The following is a 22,931-nucleotide window of genomic DNA, read 5'->3' on the forward strand; positions in this document are numbered from 1 at the left end:
TACTTATTAATCCCCTTATTTAGCTAGGTTTTTATTAGCTTATTAATTTAATTAATAAGCTCTTTAAAGATTTTTATTTACGATTTACTTTTTATTATCTTAGTTATAAACGTAAAAGAAATTACTTATAACTTAAATAGGAGCTCTAGATTCTTATTATAAGTCTCGAAATAGCTTTAAATTATATTAATAATACTAAAAAAGTTATTTTAATCGAGATTATATATTACTTTATAATAATAATTAAAAGCTTTATTTATAAATACGATATTAATTATTAAATAATATTAGTATTCCCTAATCCTAATCTTTTTATAGTAATTATAAAATATCGTTAGGGTTTTTTATAAAACCTCGTACTTCTTTTTAAAATATAATTTCTTTTTTAAAAAGATCTTTTTAAACTTTATAAATTACTTCGTATTTATTATTATATTTTTAGTATTTATATATAATCCCTATGTTATTATATATTATTAGTAATTTTAAGTCGTCTATTTTTTTTTTATTAGCTAATTAATACTAAATTTTATATTAATAATAATAACGAGCTATAGATTAAAATAGGTAGAATTATTAATTATTATACTTTTAGTACTATATTTTATTTCTATATATCTTTTTATAATAATAAATTATTATTAATAATTATAAAAAAGAAATCTAGGTCGTTTACCTTTTTTTTAAATTTATTAAAGCGATTATACGCTCTATTAACTTATACTTAGTTTTATAATACGAATTCCTTTTTTATAATCGTTATTACTAAGATTTTGTATAGTTTTTATAATTATAATTATATTAATAATACTCCTCGCTTATAAAGGAATTTACTAACTATTTTTATAATTCTTAAACTTATACTTATAAACTATTTATTTAGTTAATAACTAAAATCGTTTATAATTTTATAAAATAGGGGTTACCCCTATAACCCCTTTTTCTTATAAACCTTAGTTAAATAAATTAATACTATATTAATTTACTTATTATTAAGCTAATTCGCAATCCTATATATTTACGTTCTTTAATAATTTAAGTTAATATTTATTTACTTATAAAGGATTAGGATTTTATTTAAAATTAGGTTTTTTTCTTTTTTTTTTTACCCTAACTTACTAAGGGTCGTACTCTAGCTTATATTTATATTAATAGTTACTAGCGTATTTAATTTTAATAAAAATATATTTAATTTATATATTAGCTATAGTAAATCCGTACTTTCGCTACTTAACGAATTTATTAAAGTTTAAATAATTCCTATTTTTTTTTACTATCTCGCTATTATTCTCGTTTTTATTATTTTTAATAATTATTATTACTTTTTTAAATCGCTAGCTATTATACTTATTAAAATCCTCTTTTTTATTTAATATAAAAAAGTAAGTTTTAATAATTCCCTTTTTAATAATAGTAATAAACGTTTATATTACTATAAAAAAATATAATAATTAGTTTCGGGATTTTTATTAGTTATTAATTTCCGCTATTTTATATATTTTTAATTTCCTAAGCCTCGTATTTTTTATAATCTCTAAATTATTTCCTTCTTTAACCTACCTTTTTTAGGGTAATATTTTAAAAAAATAGTTAAAAATAGACGCTAGGTAGTTCGTAAAGGAGCTAAATAGGTTATTAAGAACTAAATAGGTAGTTAGGTATAGTTAGTAAAATTAAGCCCTTTTTTTTATAAAATTACGGGTTTAAAGGACTTATTAAAAATATTACTCACTACTTATACTAAATAGGGCTAATTACTTTAAAAATCTTTTTTTTAACTACTTCTTAGTACCCTATTTTATATTTCTTAAGTACTCTTTTTTATAACTTAATTATTATTAAGTAATTATCGCTTATTAATAATTCTTTTTATTATTTAATTAATTTTTTAAAATTAATAATTTTATACTAAGAGCTAATATAAAAAAAAAGCTCTTTAGTAGCCCTCTAAAAAATTCTTTTTTTCCCCTTAAATCCTCGTTTTCTTAGCTTTTTCTTAAGTTAATAATAATTATAGCGGGAGGTCGTAGGACTACTTTAAAATAGCCGCTTTTTTCCTAAATTAATTTTTAAAATTTATAATATTCTTAGCTCGATATTATTAAAACTTTTAAATCCCCTCTTTTTTTATTAAACTATTTTTTATATTATATTCTTAAATAATACCTAGGGAGTAATTAAAAAGGTTATAAAAAGGTTATTTAAATTACGAGTTTATAATTATATTTATAAAATCCTTATAATAATAGACCTTTTTATATACTATAAATCTCTTAGCTATATAACTCTTATAAAGTTACTTTTATTACTAAATAAGAATATTTATATTTAGAGTTCTTTTTCCTTATTTATATAATATTTTTTTATATTATATTATTAAGCTCGTTTATCGTACTAATTAATTAAGTAAATAGTTATTACGTAAGTATTTTTTTTTACTAATTTAACTAGTTAATTTCTAATTATAGGCTAGTTATAAAAAAGTTATTTAATAAAAAAGCTATTTAAAATAACGGTAAAAGACTAGTTATTTAAGTAGTTTTATTAATTAACGTAATTTAACGTAATAAATATTGACCTCTCGTAAGTAATAAAAAACTATAATTACTTAATTTTATATAGTATTCGAGAATTATTTCTTTTTTATTTACTTTTATAAAGTTAATTAATATAAATCTCTTATTTTATATAATATTAAAAAGTCGTCTTTTTTATATAATAAAATACCTTACCGATTTATAATAATAAAATTTAATTACTAATTAGTATTAGTATCCTTATTATAAGGTAGTTAGTTCGAACTATAAGTTAATAAAGAGATTAATTAAATTATATAAATATTTATATAAGTATAAAAAAGAGGTTCTAACTATAGGTTAGGCTAGCTATAATAATTATAAATAGGGCCCCTAATTAGCCCCTGCGCAGTTAGCCGTATGCTACGGTCGAATTAGACTTCTAATCCGATACTAACAAACCTCTCGAAACCCAACAACGGATCAGCATCATCAGCTCAGATGTGACCAATCAGTCCAATCAGTCCTCCTCGACTTCGCTTCCAATCTCCGAATCGTTGTACTTAATCTCGTCCTCGTGTGCATCGCTATCATCCTCTTCATTGGCACTCATGCCATCCACAGCAAATAGGTCAACGTGATGATCGCCGTTGTCCTCTTCGTCATCCCCCTTGCTTTGAATAGGAGCAAACAGCTTGTCTCGATTCTCGATGACGACTTGTCGGAAGAATGGGTGATCCTCCTGAAGAGTCTTGCCCTGCGCAATGAAACCCATTGGGGTCGACATGAAGTCTTGACCGCGACGGCGCGCAGCAAGCCACTCTTGCACAAAAGACAGGGGCCGCGCAGTAAGGCCGTTAGCCGACACATGCACCTTGTGCTTTTCGCCGCTCTGCGTATCGGCAGAGTCGCTGTCTGAACCCTCCTGATCGAGATACTCTAACAACGGCAGTGACTGATCGATGCCCAGAAACTCGCAGAGCTGGTCGTACTCGGCCCACTCAAAATATAGCCGGCCGCCGTAGATTCCCAGCTCGATCTTCAGCCAATCTGGGGCCTTCCAACCAAGAGGGAGTGAAGGGACACTGAAAAAGTTGAGGTCGCTGAAATGGAGCATCTTCCGGGTAACTGGCGCCGCGTAGGTAATCAAGTTTGTCGCGCAGTGAAAGGCTGGATCCTTGAGAATGGACAAGAGTATTTCCGCCTCTTCCGGTATAACGATCAAGGCCACTTCGGTCTTACGGCTCCATAGTATCCAGTTCACATTGCGCTAGCCATTTGTTAGCAGTGGCCCGTGATAGTACAGAAATTTCCAAAAAAGGTTGTGACTTACCAGGAAATTGTTGCTCGTCAGGTCGAAGTTTAGCTTGACTGTCCGCTCAAATTCTGTTGTAACGTAGAGATTGGAACGCGAGGGTCGGTCCGAAACCTTGAACTTCTTGCCTATCGCAGTCTTAGACAAGGATTTGATGGCAGGGACAAAGGTGTGGGCGCCAGCGGGTATTCTTCCTGTCGTGGCGAAGGACTCGACTTCTGGGTGCAGCCCAGGGAAAGCCAAGGCTGGATAATGATACGGCTTCTTGACTTGACGAACTGTTTCAACCTCGAAGGCCACTTCTCGTTCTTGTTCAACTTCCTGGAGAGCGGATGCATGGACAGCCCGACCAGTGTCTTGGAATGCCTTGCGCCTCTTGTTCAGTTCCTTAACAAAGGCCCTGATCTTCGCGTCTGATCCAGCCTGGAATTTTCCAGTTCCCTTGATCTTTCGTTTCGGCTCGTAGAGCTTCTGAAGACTGTGTTGCTCGTCTTGCTTGATCGTCCCAAGATAGTTTTCCCGCTGGTGCTTATCTTTGACAAAATCTGGGTTGTCAATCGCAGCCTGCATTCGGCGACAGAAGTCCATGCCCTGGGAATAGTAAAGTGACTGTAACTGCTCAATACCATCGCAAGTGTTGTCCAAGAGCCAGAAAATCCTAAAAAATGGGTTAGCCACATCATTGGACTTGGCCAGTCGTGACTTACACATCGCTGGAATTCACAGTGGCCCCATGCGGCTTGCAGTGGAGATCAACAATGCTCTGGTATACTTCTGGGGGAGCGAAGAAAGTCACGGATTGAGTTGTGCCCAGTTGCCTCAATCGCATAGCAGCTGTGAATGGTCTTGTAAGTCCAATGTTCAGGAGAGACATTGCGTTGAAGTAGTCCTGTATTAGCTGCTCACCTTGAACTGTATGGTCTTTGCTTTGATTCAGTCCCAGAGTCAACGCACCCCGTGCTGATGGAGGGAACTTGAGGTCTGTACCTCTCGTATGAGCCTGTGTCCTGATCAGCAACCCCATCCCAGAATGCGCAATCTTTGAATTACCTCATCCAAATACACCAAGCATTCGCCGAGGTCATCAGCGTAAGGGGATGCGAGGAGCGGCGTCTTTCTACCACTTCGCTGGATGATCCACGGCATGTTGCTTTGGTCAAAGAACAAGGCCGCGGCAGCTTTCTCGTCGATCGTTAACCACTGCTTAGCTAGGGTCTCGTTGTCCATCTCCAGTATCTGGGCGCCAGCATCGATCAAAATTCTGATGCCACGACGATGAAGCTCTCTCAATAGATCGGGCTCGGATGCGCGCGCCCCACGGGGTCCGACAACCCTGTGGCACTCTCGAGATCGGTCGTGCAATAGGTATGTGAGAACTTCTGCATTGGTATGTGAAAGCCCAGGAAGATCGTCCTGTGTGATGGTGAGCGGAAGCATTGTACGATTGTCGTTTGTGCCACTGAACCCGGTTGTCATGGCCGATGACGAAGTAGGTTGTCTCTGTCCAGCTTGCTCTGCTTGCGTCGACTGATCGGTGTCATGCACTGAGAAGAGAGGGATATCCCAACCATTTGATTGGAGCTTGACTCTGAACTGTTGCGCATGCTGAGGAAAAACGAAGTTATTCATGAAGTAATCAATCGCCGCAATGTTGTACCGCAGAGCTATCCATATCTCACCAAGTTGCTGACCATCATCGACATTGATCGAGTTCCAGGCTTTGAGGTGCTCAGGAAATCTTGCACTGCTTCGAGCCCACTTATCGTATTCAGAGGTTGGATCATCGCACTTGAGAAGATGCTCAAGGGATTGGGTCAGTTGAGCGACGCTGATGCCGTCGTAGTAAAATGCCAGACATGTGAATAAGATGGCGACGTCTGGGTGTCCCCACTCAGACTGCTCGCTGGGGACGCCTTTGGCGTGGTAAGGCACCGCAATGGGGTCTCGGAGTGGATGTAGCCCATACTGAACATTCCATCTCTTCTTCAGAGTCATCATTAAGATGCGGTTGACCAAGATACCCCGAAGCAGGTAAACGGTCTGCTTGACGCTGGGCCGATCCGGGCACAAATGACGGATACGCTGAAGTGTTCCATCCCGGGGTCTTTCATTGAGCAAGAACTCCCTAACAGCAAGTCGGTCGACAGCGTCTAGGTTCTGCAACTGAAGAATCCCAGCATCACCCCGTAACACATCTGAAGTAAGAAGCTTGACAAGCGCCTCCTCAACGTCCGTTCGTAAGAAGAAGAGTAATGGGAAGCCTCCCCCGGATCGTCGAATGACTTCGATTGAGTTCGGAAACTGGTGGGCTAGGGCGTATAGATGCCTGTCAACGAGTCGCAAGAGGTCTTGAGCCACTTGCCAACGATGAGGATGCCCATCGACAGTCATCTGTGAGCCGGAGGGGTAGATTAGCTGTGTTCTCACAGCTAATGTGTAATCAGACTCATCCAAGATGTCGCGGCATCGAGTGCGCAGCCACGACTAAACGTTGATCATTGGCCCAGCTTCCGGCATCCTGTTGTCCACCATCCGCTGCAGGCCACTCAACATGAAGGACAGGTTGTGCTCCGGCTGGCATACCATGACCCCGGCTTGCTTCATTATAGTTCTGTGCACTTTATGGTATGCTCGAATGAGGTTTTCCTGTGTAGGGGTTCGACGGGAGAACGGAATGTGCCGGACTTGTCGATTGAGAAGACCGCCGAGTCGTGCCTCAAGGAGCTGAGCCGTTTGCAGCAGAAGAGCTTTTGGGACCACTACCCTTACAAGGGTTTTGGTATCTGCCAGTGCAGCAGCCACCATGGGTATGATGCAAGATGTTTTGCCTGTTCATCATTAGCCATCAGCATTGTAAGAGAAAGTGTGTAAGCAGGGTTGTTGGTACAACTGACCTTGCCCCATGTTCATCTGCAAAACAGAATTACAACCAGAAGCCGGAGATATTGTAGCCAAGGCGACGTCAACCTGGTCGGGTCGTATCATCAAGTTTGCTTCGATTTCGAGAAGTAGCCAATCGGGATGCTCGGATGGCTGCCAGTTCGAGTGGCCCTTGTTTGCCATCTCGTCTGCGTATCGTCCAGCATCGCCACGCATAATAGCATGGTTAATACGGAGATCTCGCTGAGCGTTTGTGATCGAGATACCAAAGTCCAGCAATGTCTGGAACACCGAGTTGCCGAACTGAACGGGCGTGGCTGTCGACCGGAGCTGTTCCAACAAGGTCACCGTGGTGATCGCAGGCCAAAGCTGGCCGGCCTTGAGCCAATGCACGCTTTCAGCAGAGAGATTCTCGTCAGGTTTCTCTAGAGCAAGAGCAATAGCCTTGTAACGTCGTTGGGTCGAGAGAAGCGACAAAGAAACTTCTCGAGAAACAAAATCTGGTGGCATATCGTCTCTGGTGTGTTTAGAGGCATGCCTGGAAACAAAAGCGTCTAGACTCTTCTCCAGGTCTTCCGCGTATTTTTGACGGACCAGCGACTTCGAGTTGGATAGGTTCGACACAATCTTTTTCAGCTCGGCAATGGCACCGGTGGAAGGACGCAGAGTCGTCTTCGCGGACATCCAGCTCGGTGCTAGAACGTTCGTCCCAAGACTTCGGGTTGCTGAGGGTGGAAGCTTGATTGGTTGGCGAATGTGACCTGGATGGCGGGATGGTTCGACAAGACGGCCAGCCCTAGGATTAACGATCTTGACCTTGATATCATCTCTGAAGTTGGTCTTTCCACCGTTGTGAGGACTCGGAACTGTCTTTCGCAACAAGTCAGACCTCAGTGAAGGGATCTCACCACCACGCAAGCGGTCTCCAAAGCTCTCTTCTGATGCAATGAAGCACGAGGCCTCATAATTTGTCTCACTTTGGTGCTGATCCAGAATAGACTGAACAGTGTTCAAGTGTGCACACAAGTCCTTGTTTTGGTAGAGGTGCTTCCATCCCACTCGGACCACACTCAAAGCAGCTTCGATGTCGACCTGCAAAGGCTTGGATATGTCTGCAACGCCGGGCTCGATGCAAGGCCACTGCTCAAGTAAGTACTTCGCCAAGAACCTGCAATCATCATTGGCCTTGAGATCCCAGGCTGCTGTCTCGTCTCTCATACGTCGAAGCTGTTTGGCACTGGCAAAGCTTTTGAGTTCGTCAGCATCATTCTTGGGGGCTGGAGTCTTGAACGGTCCAATCGCTTCAATGAGATTGTCTAGCTGAGGGGCGTGGTTGGATTGGAAGTCTCGATACTCGACCCAAACAGGTAGCTCGACAGCTTTCAATTCCTCGTAAACTGCAAAAGCCGCTAAAGTCTTGATAAGACTCAAATCGGCTTTCGAGCCGTACGAAATGGGTGCCAGCATGAACATCAGCACAAAGGGATTTTCTTGTTCCCGGCAAGACTTGACTAATGAGCCCCAGTTTGCCGCAATGTCAATGCCCAGGCGGTCGTTCAGTGAGTTCTTCTCGCAGAGTTCTTGAAAGCCACCGATCAGATTGTGTTGAGAAAGCTGCTGTGCCAGGCACCGCGTCGTCATCGCCTTGTGTGGCCAAGTTCGGAGAAAGTTGACAATCTCCAGAACTTGCAAGTGACGCTGGTTAGAAGATGCTGGGACATCGCGCGACTGGTATTTGCAGTCGACGGCCTTCGTAATATCTGAGCTATTATCGAAAGACCGCTCATATATCTGCCTGCGAAGCCGGGCCCGAGTATGCAGGTGAAGATCGCCAGCGGGTGGCAATACGCCGAAGTTGACATCTACGAGCGCAAAGGATTGAAGCTCCGCAGAAATTGACAAGATCTGTTCAACAATAGGTCTGAACATTTCATGCTGTACGCCTTCGGTCAAGCTTACATCCCAGCGATCCGTTTTCATGACTTTGAGACCGGTCGGATAATACTCATGCTGTGGAGTGAGCTGCGCGATCTTGAGTAGTACTTTGATTGGTCCACTGTGAAGGGGAGACCAGGGTTGACAGATCCCAGATCTTAGCCATTGTAATGCCTCTTCAGTCCCAGTCCGTTCAGTGAGAGGGTCCGGGAACGACGAAGACGTATATGCGTGCAGCTGTGCCTTCATATAGAGAAGCATTGGCTCTGGAGCTGATTCGATCCGTCCGAGATGTCTGTTGATGACAAACTTGCCGTAGTCTCCACTGGGAAGCACTCTCACTACCATGTTGTTATTGTTTTGTTTCGCTTCCACTGCACCAATTGGTGTCAAGATGCTTCTCTGCTGGATATCGCGTGGGTTCCGCAAAACCAGCTTGCTTTCAAGGCCGTATCAAGTGCCCGCATCTTGGTCTGAGTCAATTTCAGATCCCAATTGAGGTGATTGGAGCAGGCGGCAGGTGTTGACGTAGAAGAGAAGTTGGAGCCGGCGGATCTCTACGCTCAAATGTCCTGAATGCGGCTGGAACACAAGGAGGTTCATGCGTTCTTCAAAGCCACCGAAAATGTCAGCGATACGGCCGAACAGGGAACTATACGTATCGACAAGCCGAGAACTCTTGTTCATACAGCTACGATCTTGAACATCGAGAATCCAGTTATGGTGACCAATGTTCCATTTGTCGGCGTTCGGGGTGATGAGCACCTTTCCACTCCGTAGGTCCCTTTTTGTTTGATTTGAGAAGTTAGCCGAAGTCCCAACCCGCACATTATTATTCAAAAACTTACAGCCAGTGAACGCAATCATTCAGAAGAGGGCCGGGTAGATCCCATGCGTCTCGCGATTTGAACTTGCTTCTCTGTATCAATTGAAGGTACTGCTGTCCTTTAGTTGCCCGAATGACAATTGAACTGCCGTCATATCCAATGTCGATGCGATATCCATGATGTTTGACAGTCAATGCTGGTACTCGGGTCGGTCAAAACAATCTCACACTTTCTTGGGAATGAGGCTCACTGTAGTCCATGCCAGGCATGTCCGAAGGGCGAGTAAGCAAAGCCTGCTCCCCGAAAAGTTCCGTGAGTACTTCTGTATGTTCAGGTGGCTTGGGGAGTTTCTATCAATGAGTTAGCCTATCTCACTAGCTGATTTCCAGTCAACGAACACATACTCCAAGAGGACGGTTGTCGACGAGGAGTAACCCAGTGCAAATGTTGTACTGAACAGTCTGCATGCGCTCTTCCCAACCATCATGGCCTTGGATCTCGCAGATAACCCATTCTGACTCGAGTTGGAGAGACGAAATCGTACGAGAATGGCTGTCGGCTTCAGGCCACACTGTCATAATTGCGATCCTAAACATGTCAGGTGCAGAAGCAATAGACTTGCGAACCATTGGTGATAGACGATATGATAGCTTCATGTCCGAAACGACAGCGTGTTGGAGAACTTGAGGCAGTGCGCCAACGTCAACAACCAAGTTATCCTGGACTGTAATACAACACTCGATGTACGTCCGCAACGAAAGCGAATCAAGATTCGCAACCTGGTTCGCGTGAATGACGTACGTGCGCTTGCAAAGAACCGCTGCCCAAAGAGCGTACTGTTGGCACCTGCGGGCTGTTTCAGCATCCCTTGCTCGGAATGTCTCAAAGCGAAGCATTTCAACCCATCGCAAGCAGATTTCGCGAGCTCGAATAATGTTTGAAAATCCCTTTTGGTCGGGGCTTGTGGTTGTCAACGCGAATGTCCGGAGCAGAAGTGTAATCAGAATGTCCATTTGGTACGTTTCGCGCCAATTGGCTTGCACAGTTTCTAGTCGCGTCTGAATCTGCTCCAATAGTCTCTTGCAGAACGATTCATCTCGAAAGATGGTGTGAGTGGCTCGAAGAAAGTCGCCCGAGTTATCTTGTGGGCCGCTTTGAAGGGCAAGATGGGTCACCAGAAGCATCGTGACTTTGCTTGAGAAGTTCAGGTTTGTTGAAGCCAGTTCTGTGAGCAACACAATCCAGCGTTGGGATTCTCCAGCCATGAGCGTTTGCATGGCCAGATATTCGTGGTTGTTAATCCCTGGAGGGCAGCTTGACTGGCTGGCAACAACTTCGTAGGACGATGGACCTGGACCACTCAACGAGTAAGCCTTTGTCTCCAGCAGCGTACTCCACGGCGAGCTCTTTGGCAGGGCCAGAGCCACTTGGTGGTCGAATAAAGGTCGGAATCTGACACGGCCGGGCCATGTTGAGGTCGATTCGTCAAAGTATCCGAGCTTCAGAGCGTTTGGGCGGCATACACCATCACGTCCTCCTTCCCATTCAACTGGAAACGGCATCGAAGTGTAATGAGTTACATGGACTGTAGGGTCAGATGGTTAGAAATTTGCTGTAGCTCGAAATAGGTACAGAAGGCGGCAAGCCGATCGGTACGCGAAAAAGGGCTGTAGATTTCAAGTTATAGTGGAAACTTACAAGGCTTTGTAGTCGAGGCTAAGCCAAGCTTGTGCTGGCTCGGTCTCCAAAAAGACTTCAGCTGGAGATAGTCTCTCAGAAGACACCGAGGTAAAATACCTTGGTCATCGAAGTGAGTCGCGAGATGTCGAAGAAGCCACCATGTCGTGTCTCGATATGCCGCAAACTCCTTTGGACAAACTAATTCGAAAATATCCGCTCGTGCAACGACAGGGTCACTAGGCAGGGGGTCTTCGAATATATTAATGCGCATGCTTTGAGCTTTCCCCATCATGGAACATCTCGAACAGTTGCGGTCATGATACCCCCGGCCCTGGGGATTGTGCTCGTCGAAGATGTAAGTGCAGGCGCTGATATCAATGCGGCTGATCAATTCGTCATATTCCTTGCTTTTCTTTTTCCACTCCCGTTGTTTCTGATCGCGCATATTGCTGGCTAATTCAATGATTGCTCCGTGCAAGTCTTTTAAGACCGACCCCTCACTTGATTCCTTGTAGTACCGCTCAGCAAAGCAACCCGGGGATGGGTCCTCAAAGATGTTGCGGCGGCTGGCACTAGCGTTTTTCACGCGAGCTGACAGAAGATCTTGGAGCATGCCGAGGCGCCTCATATCCCCAAGCTGAGGCAGAAGGAGAACATCTAGCATTTGTGGGTAGAACATTGGGTGAAAGTCCGTCAGCAGGGGGAATGAAGCGCAAGCAATCGAATCCATCTTGATCCACAACTCCATGACTGTCAGAAGCATCTGGCTCTTTTGTTCTGCGTTGCCCTCGTACAGAGGAGCCGCTGTATGGATGTAGTCAAAGATTTGCTGAGAAATCTGTGTGCAGGAATCTTTTGTCGATGCAAGGAGCTCCGTCTCGGTGTTGATCAGCTTATGATAGCGCTGTGCATAATGACTGAGATGGTCTCTGGGTGCTTCAACTGGACCTTCGCCCGGAATTTCCCGATATCGTCGTCTTCTGCGTGGCGCTTTGTTGCTGAGGATGACCTTTTTGATGTACTCATAGCTGGCCCTGAGACCAAGCTGCATGTCCACGAAAGGGGCTTTCCGTGGAAGCGTGGGGATTTGTTTAGTCAAGCTCTTTCTCGTCTGTGTAATCGCACGATGGAGAAAGTAGGAACACTTGTCGATGGTTGCGGTGAAGGTGGGATTGAGACGATTGAAGAGAAAGTCGTACCTCGAGACGGCGACACGATCCTGGGAGCGGCTTCTATCCAGGTCAACTTTGACGAGCCGACGGCAGATTTTCTTTTTGAGAAAGTGAACATTTTCAGCGCTGGCTTGGAAGGTGATTGTGGCGTCGAGGAACGTTGACAAAAGGACACACATGAAGAACTTGTACTCAAGGCGACCTTGCTCCGGACTCAACGAGACGCAGAGGAATCTCTCGATACAGACGCGGAGGATGAGATAGTAAGGTAGTCTGCGCCATGGCCTTTTGGCGTGATCCCAGCAAATGTCGTCGCGAACACGCTTCCTGAGAAGGACTGGGGCAACCCGGCGGCCATTTTCTTCAAGAATTGCCATGAGTAGAGAGGTGATGATGGAAGGGTCACCGGTGTTGCGATACTCGAAGACACTAGTGCCGGCCTTGAAGGCGTGAGCAGCGAAGTCCTTGACGGTTTCCAGCGACGCCTGCTCAATGAATGTGGCTAAGCTTGATTGAAAGTGCTGATCGGCGAAGGTCGTGAACGGGATGGCGACCGCGATCCCGGGGAAGTCCCAGAGCAGAGCGCCCTCGGTGGCTAAGACCTGTTCATTCTTGGCAGACGCTTCGAAGGCCTCGAAGACGACACTGTCGTTGAATATGGGACTGAAGAGGAAACTTGTCAGCGGCCCATGAACTTGTGAAGACGATGGTTTTTCAGATTGAAGGAAAACTCACTCTTGTGCTCGACGGATGATGAGACCAGCATTCTGTTTCTCGATGTGCAGAACAATGCAGCCAGACGGGCCCAGGTCGTGCAGTTCTCGGAGAAGAATTGCCTTGTCAATTCGCCCGGCTGCGTTGAGATGCTGGCAGGCACCGAGTGTTTTGCCAACTGAGTGCCAGACATCGCGGCATTGATCAGCGTTTCCAGGCAATTCGCTCATGATCTTGGCGGCGGCTGCCAAACGCTGAACGAGTTCAGACTCGATGAGCTGGATTTGCTTCTCTGGGTCTCGCTGCTGTGGGAGTTTGGCTGGCATTGCCAGGGGGCTGAAAAGCGCACCATGGACGGCTGCTGGCGATTCCACCAGCAAGGGGTCCATGGTGGCCGGAATATTCCACTAAGTCGCAATAGGGTGGTGCTTCACTTGATATCGGGGTCTTCTTGGACGAATGTGAGGACGGCGGGTTCTCTCGGAAAGAATGATGTGAGATACGTTGAGGCGTGTTGAGTGTAGAGATACTCTAAGGTAGAGAAGGAGTTTGAGAGATGGGGGAGAAAAACAAGAGGGTGAAAAAAAAGTCGAGATGGATATACAGCATCGCAAGGAGGAATAACCAGCGTTTGGGGCGGAAGAGACAAAGGTGGGTCTTGAATCTCGAGGCGACTGACCAAAACTTGAAGTGGGAAGGTGCATTCCGGGCAAAAAAGTAGGCAGGCGCGGTCCTTCCAATATTCTCGAGTTTCTTCCATTACAGTTGCCATCGGGAACCTGCAGTCGCTGCCTAAGGTACCAGATTCCTTGAGGTAATTACTTTGAGGTGGAGCGTTCCTTGAGAGTTCCAATGCACTTGACGTTCCATTGGATCCAACGGTATTGACATTGCAGTAAAGAAAAAAAGGGTTGGACTTGATGCAAAGAATTTCGGTAAAAAGTCAAGAGGGGGAAAGAAAGGCTTATGTTGAGATACAACCTTCTAGTAGATTGTAGACCTTGAGGTGACCATAGGTAGGAATGTGAACAAAGGCAACGATGACGGCAAAGTAGAGGCAGGCTTATTCAATGAAAACTGACATGATCCGGCATCTTTACCCACCTGCAAGCAAGAAAGAACAATGTGATATAGTCCGTCAAGACAACTCAATCTGAGCCCCGATATCTCACCTACCAAGCAAAAGAAGACGTTGTTCAAGTTCCAGTTGGCGACACCATACACTTTCTGAGTCTTAGGGCCTTGTGTTGAATTATCCATGATATGTCACTTTTGTGCTCCGTTTTCGTGATATGCCCGAAATTTGGAGGTACTTCTCTGATTGATTTCCAAGACTAGATAAACTACTTTCTGCCGTCCCTGGCCGACTATCAAAAGTCAGGATGACCAGGGTTCAGGACGCATGGTGCAGATTGATTAGAACTACAGTCTGCATCAGCCTTATGTTTGCTATGATTCACCGGATAATAGAGAGAGTTGGCCGGAAAAGGTTCACTTGCAACTACGAACTGAGGCACAGTAATTATATGAGGTTCATTGGTTCAGCTGGTTGGGGGTTCTCAGCTACAGTTGAAAATGCCCACAGACGGGCGAGGAGTGTTCGCTTATCTAATCAATGGATCAGTCTGCTACGCCACCACTGCCCCAGCCTCACCATTCCAGCGCTCAACTGAGACGTGCTTAGCCACAAGCCACAACGGTCATACCTGCAACATCTATTACCGTCCCTACCCTCGCAGGTCAGGCTAGGTGATGCAATTAGTTGGTGCAAATCTCGATACCACGTTCTATTGTTATCTTGATCTCAAAACTCCACGGCCTCGCTTCCGATTAGCAGATATCTCACATTGGAGCTACAATTATGGGCCAACCAATCCAGCTTTGGGGATCTCTGCAATGGCCTTCCTGATGTTCATATACCAATCAGGAATCGTCATTTTTCCATCCTGAGAAAGATATTTTCAGAAGTCCATTCTGACGTATATAATCGATTTCGCCTCTCATGAGTCCAAGAGTATAGTCAGTAATTGACTCGGCTTCTAAGCACAGCGCTGCTCAAAGGCTCCAGAGATATTGCAGAGTGCCAGCTGAGAGTAGGCAGTTAGGGAGCGTTCACACCGTTGAAAACTGTTTCGTATCTTGTGTGGCTTGTCTGAGAACTTTCGAGGAGAAGCATAAGCTCTCTGTAAACAGACTTTGGAAGCTAGATATGCAGTTTTTAATGATCTCGATGCTTGTCTCGAGAATCTTCTAATCACGCAGATGGAATTTATCAAGTATAATTTGTAATAAAAAGCTGGAAGCATTGAGAGTATTTCATGGGAAGCCTGGTACATCTTCTGTCTTGTAAGGTAGCGGAGTTAAAGTCAGCAATGTGATTAGTTGACTTCTATCGCCAACACCATCTGCGTGGGGCATGGCGTGATCATGGATTCCCACGCTTGTTACCTTGAAGTCATACCCGATGTCTGCAGCTTGTGGCTTCCAGTTGGCCAATCCAACTTATCGAAACTTCGGGGTCAACTTCGGCAGTCTTGATGCGGGTCCTATCGTCACGGTTAATGCCAGCCCTGCTTGACTGCGTCCACCTCTGATCCTACGTTGCGCCGGGGAATTGAAGCATGATATTTTGAAGCGACTTACCACGCCCACTTTCACAATTGCGTGCTGCTCTTGTTATCTTAATTTGCCCATAACTTTGCAGTTCTGATGCAAACTCTGAAATTCCGAATTCCTTATGGAGCCTGACGTGCTTGCCAACCTGAAGGTGCTCGAGGGTGTTAAACTCAGCTAGCTGCTACGAAGTAGAAGTGCCGGATACGTTCTCAATCTTCCCAAGAGTGATCTTGATATCTGTGCCGTCTATCGAAATCGCTGGGAAGTAACATCATCATGGCTTTGGAGCGATTGAGCCAGATTTACCGATCGTGTCTTTTTCAGATCATCATTGTTGGGATTGTGGCTTTTTGTGAGCCGGGAATATGGACAGCACTGAACAATCTCGGGGCTGGCGGGAACGCATCCGTAAGTTTCATCGTCTGATGGGTTGTGCTTCACATGCTAAGAATTCCTGATAGCCTCTGTTGAACAATGCCGCCAACTCTCTTACATACGGACTCATGTCTGTGGGATGTTTCATAGCAGGAGGCATTACGAACAAGATTACAGCAAAATGGACTCTGTTCATCGGTGCGGCATTCTACACTCCCTACGCGGCAGGGCTGTACTGCAACAACCGGTATGGTAACGAGTGGTTCTTACTGCTTGGTGCCGGGCTTTGTGGCATTGGAGCATCGCTGTTGTGGGCGAGTGAGGCAGCCATTGCAGTTGGCTATCCCGAGGCGGAGAAGAGAGGCCGGTAAGTTCTCTACACCCGTGCTCTTTTAACACGCTGATAGCAGCCGACTGACAAAACGTCACCCAGATATGTCGGAATATGGATGGGCATTCGACAAATGGGGCCCCTCGTTGGCGGCGCAATCTCCCTGGCGCTGAACATCAAGACAGCCGAAAAGGGCAAGGTCACCTACACAACGTATCTCGGCTTAGTTGCCATCTCATCTTTGGGAGCACCCGCCGCTTTATTGCTATCACAACCCCAGAAAGTCATCAGAACCGATGGCACAAAGATTCCGTACATGAAGCAGACCAACTTCGCCATCGAAGCTAGGGCCATTTGGAAACAGCTAAAGAACAAGTACATGTTGCTACTCATCCCCGTTTTCTTGGCTGGCCAGTTCGGCACCACCTACCAGGGGAATTATCTCACAAGTACGTCTCCGACATAGTAGCCTTTACTCATGAGCATGCAAGTGACTAATAATCGATCAAAAGCGTACTTCACCGTCCGGTCCAGAGCCTTGGCATCGTTCCTCACAGCCATTGTCGGTGCCGCCGCGAACATAACCACCGGCGCAATTCTGGACGTTAAACGATTTGAACGCTCCACCAAATCCAAGGTCGTCTATATTATCATTCTTGTCTTCATCACGACCGCATGGATCTGGAATGCTATCATTGAGACACGCCTATCACGCATGGAGGACCCGCCGTCTTTCGACCTCGGTGATGGTCCATTTTTCAATTCTGCTTTTACGGTCTACATGTTCTTCAAGTTCTTTTATGAGATGTTGCAGACATACATCTACTGGCTGATGGCTGAGATTAAGGGCGCTCAGGGTGATGGTGATATCGCGCGCACCACGGGAATCTTACGATCGTGGGAATCGATAGGTAGTACGATTGCCTACGCCGTTGGCGCGACACACTGGCCCAACAAGAACCAGATGATTTTGGGATTCTCTCTTTGGGCCGTCACGATTCCTTTCACGCTGCTTGCTGTTTTTGGTAACTGGAACCAAGGCGGGGAGGAGACTTTGCAGAATTCAGATGAGTCTGAGAGTGATCTGGGTGTCGAGGGAGTTGCAGTTCAGAGCAAGGGGCAGGAGCAAGTATAAAGGTGTTTTAAGAGCATCTCCAACACGGAACGACCCCGATATAAGACAAAGATTACACATTCCTTGAAAAATGAGGCTTAGAGCATGACAGTCCGCACAACCACCATGATTGAGACTTATATTGCATCAAGTGTAGGAGTTCTTCATGAGCTGTTATTATTAGTGGAGAATGGAAATGGAGTCCGGCAAGTTTCCCGCGCAAAATGTTCCAGAACACATGGCAAAAGAAAGAATTCTTGATCACTCCGAATTCGAGAACCACGAAATCATCGAATACTTCGCTCAGTGACGACGGCATATTGGCAACTTGTCATGGAAAGAATGCTCAAAGTGTCAATTTCGCCCAATTAACTAAGGTGGTGTAAAATGAAGGCTATCAATATCCAACGCCAAAGGGTGAGATGCTCAAGTCTCGCCATGATCCATGCCTGCCGTCCTTCGGGCTTCTACTTCACAACAACTTCGAATCAAAATGCAATCGCCTCATCAAGACACATCTTCTTGTTGTCGTCCATTCTGCCTTTGCCTCTGCTACAGCAGTCGATTGCCGCACAAAGCTGTGAATCACTCTGACTCGCCGTATCTGTCTTTGGCACCTGCTGCTGCGCCGGCCAGATCTCGCTGCCGGATTGTTGCTCCTTCTTCCAGTGCTCGGTGATGATCTCGCGCACCGTTTTCTGGAAGAAGAGAGGACCCTTCTCCATCTCAGGGTGGAGCTCGCCGTTGACAAAGATCCCAGCGTTAATGTTCTTCTGGGCGTTGGCGCAGAGGTACTTGTCCTCGGACATGATGCGCTTGTACATATCACTGATGACATTGAAGTCCTCGTCGCTAGAGTTCTTGTTGCGGTAAACCTCATAGCGCATCTGGGACTTGGAAGGTCCGTCGGGAACGAATCGCTGGATGAAGAAGAAGTGTGGTCTTAAAGAAATGTTAGCAATGGAGTACACCTTTCGTAAGTAAGGTACGTGAGAAACTTACGAGACGTTCATAGAGGCGTTAGGCCAGAAGTAGGTAGCAGCGACACGGAAGCCCTTGGCGATCTGCTCAGGTGTGGGCTGACCAAAGTGCTGAATGTATGCGTTCTGAGTGTTGACGAAGTAGGAGTTGAGGTCTGCGATGGAGGGAATATCTGGGTGGGCAGTCGGGCAGTGGTAGCACTCATTGTAGTTGTCGGCCAGGATCTTCCAGTTCCACTCTCCCTCCATCTCCCAGTGGTGGTCAAAGACGTAGTCCTCAAAGTTGTAATGCTCGAATCTCTCCTGCTCATCGATGCCGAGGAAGTCATCGTTCCACGCAATCTCGGGCGTCTCGGCAGCATCAAGGTTGACCCAGATAAAGCCATTGCGGTCGACGTGAACGTGAATGGGGAACAGGTTGTTCTGAGACTTGTCGAAGCCCGCAAGCTCCTGGTAACCAGGAGCCTTGGCCAAGTTACCCGCCAGACCGTAGGACCAGCCATGGTACTTGCAGGAAAAGACGTAGCTGTTTCCCTCTTCCTTGGTCACAACGGGGAACGCTCGATGCCGGCAAATGTTGTGCATGGCGTTGATGTTTCCTTTTCGGTCTTGGACAATGATGAATTGGTAGCCGGCAACATCGTAGCGGACCCAGTCACCAGGATTGGGGATTCTGGCCCTGTGTGTAGTGAGGAGCCATTTTCTGGAGAAGATGGCACGACGTTCAAGCTCGTACATCTCTTGAGAGGTGTACCAGGAGGCAGGAAGGGCTCTGACAGGGGTTTTCTCATCCTGGGCAGCAGGCTTGGAGCCGCCGAGGCCAAAGTAGTTCTTGAAAAGTGACATTGCTAAACCCGCAATTCTATGTAAGATGATAGCTCGTTGGAAACGATGAGAGCTGGGGAACTGGAGCTGATGCTCGGTAGTTGTAGTCTGATGATTGTGGTCTGATTTGGCTTATCTACAACTCTATGACCTGAGATGGCAGTCCTTCTATATAGCCATGATAAGCCCTGGCCGGTAGACTGAGTCCGTGTTTCGCCCTTTCCTATCTCCTGGACTGGAAACCATCGTTTGGGCCGGCCGGTGCTCGATGTCGCACACCGAACGCCTCTGACAATTCCGGACACCCAAAGCCATCAGGTGGCTGTTGATGCGGTCGTGAATACCGATCACATGACCGGCAAACACATCTCACGCGGACCGACTCGTACTCCAAACACCATGGGGTGGGATATACGGACCGAGCCGCGCTGTGATGGTAGAGGTCCTGGGTAAGCTGGGGGCCCTTGAGGGCAGTGTAGATAGGATTCATCATGGTGTATCACTTGATGCAGCACCCACCCCCAGGAGTCTAGACTTTTCAAAGCCGTGTTTTGAGCTGGACATCCTTCCATGAAGATCCGGTCCATCTCTACACACAGACTTAAGGTTGATCATCCCTGCTTATCACAGCTTCGACCAGTCAGTCCCCTCAGAAGCTCCCCCGGTCAGGAGTTAGTATCTGTCACATATCTGGCACTAACGAGTATCCTTTCCCAATCTGGAAACTTTTCACTGTGCATTCTTCATTGGGTAGTCCCCCCAGTCCCCGCCTCGTGAACGCCCAGGCGGTTTTGACTCCATTGGCACCCGATGGTTACACGTCGTTTTCCAGCCGCTGCTCATCCTCGATGTCAACAACGTAATGCCTTTGGCTCCATTGGCGTCAACGTAGCACTGTGTTCGTCCCATTCGCTGCACCCTGCACTCCTCTCGTACCATTTGTGGCGGCTCGGCGTACGTGACGCCGTCGGCGCACTAGTCCGGATACCCTTGGTGTGTTGGCCGCGGTGCATCAACTTCAAGTGCCTGTCACGCTCGGTACCAGACCGGCACTTTGCACTAGATTACCGATCTGCGATGTAGGGTACAGCTGTCAACGAGTCAACCACCTGGTCAGGTCATAACATACAGGCACACCGAGGATTCCCGTATCTATCGTGATGGTGTTGACCGTATCTGCTGTTTATGGAGAAGACGACTAAGTCAAGGAGAGTCTGGTAAGGATCATTGCTCTTCTAACACTGGGTTCCAGGGTCTTATCGCGATTCATCCGGGGGCATCCCTGGTGTTTGCCCATGGGTTATGGAATATCCAACCGAAGCAACTCAAAATGTCAGCCAATGCCCCGTCTCTGTCTTTGACCTACAAGATAAACTTGCATTGCAGTGTTTCTATTCAAGAACGCGAAGATCACGATCTGATGATGCTCATGTTTTTTTTTTTTTGGAAGATAGAGAGGGATACACCACTCAAAGAAAGCCGGTCCCCGGATACCTCATTTCGTCACGTGATCGGCATTCGGAATGCCAGCCGACATCGGGACCCCTTCCGCTCTTGGAGGCGGGGGAGTTCACACGGGTCACCGATAAGTAAACCGTCTTCTCGCTCCATGAAAGTGACGATGCAAGGTATTCAAGGTAACACTCGACTTATTTGTTTCCGTCTCTCTGTGCCGTCTTGGGAACCTCCATAGTCGAAAGAGATCTCTACTCTGCTTGGCTGCAAGAGTCCCTTTTTGACCAAGTTCTTCCCCCCCTCTCCCGCCGATCCATGTCATTCTACTTTTTCAACAAAATGGACCAGAGCAAACCTTCCTATCTCATTGTTGGCGCTGGTGTGTTTGGTGTGTCTACCGCCTATCACCTTATCAAGAAGTACCCCGATGCATCCGTGACCCTGGTCGACAAGGATGCATTCGACGCCGATGAGCGCGTGGCCGCCTCATGGGACTGGAATAAGGTGGTCCGCGCCGACTACGACGACTTTACCTACTGTCAGCTAGCCCTGGAGGCCCAAGACACTTTCAAGAACGACCCTCTCTGGCAGCCCTATTTCCACCAAACGGGTGTTTACTGGATCTGCCGAAGCGACTACGCCCAGAATGTTATAGACCATCACAAGAAGCTCGGCCGCAAAGACGATATTATTGCTCTGCCCATCTCTGAAGCTCGGAAATTGTATAATGGTCTTTTCGAAGATGCTGACTACTCTGGCGCCAAAGAAGTTCTCGTCAACCGTGCGAGCGGATGGGCGGCTGCTGGCGACTGCTTAAGAGCTGTCACTCGCGAATCTATCAAATTAGGCGTCAAGTATGTGACGGCTGAAACTGCTTCTCTGGAATTTGACCGGCGTGGCAACTGCACAGGTATCAAGACGACTACAGGAGAAATTCTGACCGCGGAACACACTATTCTCTCCACGGGAGCTTACACGCCAAAGTTGCTGGAGTTGAGTGCCGCAAAGAGCGGCCTAAGCAACCTCCGAGCCGGTGACCGCATTCTGGCTGCTGGAATTACCACTGGCATGGCGGAGCTTGACGAAGAGGAGTACAAGAAGTATGCCGACATGCCCGTCGGGTTCCAGGGGTACACAGGACATGGTATGTTTTCTCTCTCTATTTTTGTCTTTGTTAACGACGCCGCACCTTCTTTTTCCTTCCGCATTGCGATTAGGCGGGAAAAAAAACTCACGATCGAAACAGGAAAGCCCTTTATCGGAAGCATTCCGCCAACGAAGGACAGAGAACTCAAGTGGTGGGGATCCAAGATCTTCTCAAACACCAAAGAAATCCTGCCTGGTCGCCACGTCTCAGCGCCTCCACCGGCGAAAGATTACAGTCAGTGGAAGGTGTCCCGGCAGCTCAAGGAAGATATCGCTGAGCAGCGTAATCTGTGGTATGGGAAGAAGAGCGCAAACTGGAAGATGACCAAGCACCGGATCTGCTGGTAAGTGAATTGTTAATGATGATCAAGCCTTGTTTTAGATTTCAAAGCAACGTGCTAACTGTGCGTTTAGGGATGCCTTCACAACTAGCTCCGACTTCATCATCTCTCCGCACTCGGCGGCCAAGGGTCTGTATCTCGCCACGTGTGGCTCGTTCCACGGCTTCAAGTTCTTCCCTGTGCTTGGCAAGTATGTGATCCAGATGCTCGAAGACTCGTTGTCGCCAGAGCTCAAGACGAGATGGGCGTGGGACCGTGAGCGCCCGGATCATCTCCAGAACCCAGAGTATCCCAACTCTGAATTAACCGACCTTGTGGACCCGGTAGCAAGGTTGTGATATGTGAGGCAGTTTGGTTTCATATGTAGTTGCATCGGCATAGATCAACGGCGTACATACATGCTTAGTGGAGTTGACTTGGTAATCCAAGGTTTTATGAAAGGTCATTGGTTCCCACTCTCCACATCACCGTGTGCACAAAAGGCCGGAGACACGATGATTCATGATAGGTTGGTTCTTAGTTAGGCGCAATAATTACATGCCGAGAACATGTTGTCGTGGCTGAAGCAGAGACAACCTGTCAGTAGTGTCGCATTGTCAGTCTGCATGCTAACGAGCTCTCAGGTTCTCCGCGCGGTAGGAAGGTGAAATCCCATCATTCTTTTTTCCCCTCTTTCACCGAAGTCGGAGATTCCATTTCTTTCTGATGC

General features: G+C 46.4%; 4 protein-coding genes across 4 annotated transcripts; 2 read left to right on the forward strand and 2 right to left on the reverse strand.

Annotated features, from left to right (window-relative positions):
- Positions 1-3,036: 3,036 nt before the first annotated feature.
- CCOS01_15450 (uncharacterized protein) lies at positions 3,037-13,428 on the reverse strand (the record flags this gene model as incomplete). Its single annotated transcript, XM_060463589.1, has 13 exons — positions 3,037-3,786; positions 3,850-4,489; positions 4,539-4,831; positions 4,897-6,222; positions 6,415-6,659; positions 6,726-6,899; positions 7,272-8,987; positions 9,342-9,430; positions 9,495-9,669; positions 9,724-9,823; positions 9,878-11,058; positions 11,655-12,988; positions 13,061-13,428. 13 exons carry the CDS (start codon positions 13,426-13,428, stop codon positions 3,037-3,039), a joined length of 8,391 nt encoding a protein of 2,796 aa, XP_060305733.1.
- Positions 13,429-15,931: 2,503 nt separating this feature from the next.
- Positions 15,932-17,496, forward strand: CCOS01_15451 (uncharacterized protein; the record flags this gene model as incomplete). The annotated part of the gene is made up of 4 exons (XM_060463590.1): positions 15,932-16,063; positions 16,117-16,397; positions 16,464-16,810; positions 16,874-17,496. The coding sequence occupies 4 exons, from the start codon at positions 15,932-15,934 to the stop codon at positions 17,494-17,496; spliced, it is 1,383 nt and encodes a 460-aa protein (XP_060305734.1).
- Positions 17,497-17,963: 467 nt separating this feature from the next.
- CCOS01_15452 (Rieske domain-containing protein) lies at positions 17,964-19,301 on the reverse strand (the record flags this gene model as incomplete). The annotated part of the gene is made up of 2 exons (XM_060463591.1): positions 17,964-18,417; positions 18,478-19,301. The coding sequence occupies 2 exons, from the start codon at positions 19,299-19,301 to the stop codon at positions 17,964-17,966; spliced, it is 1,278 nt and encodes a 425-aa protein (XP_060305735.1).
- Positions 19,302-20,951: 1,650 nt separating this feature from the next.
- CCOS01_15453 (FAD dependent oxidoreductase) lies at positions 20,952-22,560 on the forward strand (the record flags this gene model as incomplete). The annotated part of the gene is made up of 3 exons (XM_060463592.1): positions 20,952-21,879; positions 21,982-22,225; positions 22,296-22,560. Coding segments are annotated over 3 exons (1,437 nt in total), but the record flags the coding sequence as incomplete, so codon positions are not given.
- Between the last annotated feature and the right edge of the window lie 371 nt (positions 22,561-22,931).

The sequence above is a fragment of the Colletotrichum costaricense genome (genome assembly GCF_030867565.1).
Source record: "Colletotrichum costaricense strain IMI 309622 chromosome Unknown Scaffold_24.1, whole genome shotgun sequence".
NCBI classification, from domain to species: domain Eukaryota; kingdom Fungi; phylum Ascomycota; class Sordariomycetes; order Glomerellales; family Glomerellaceae; genus Colletotrichum; species Colletotrichum costaricense.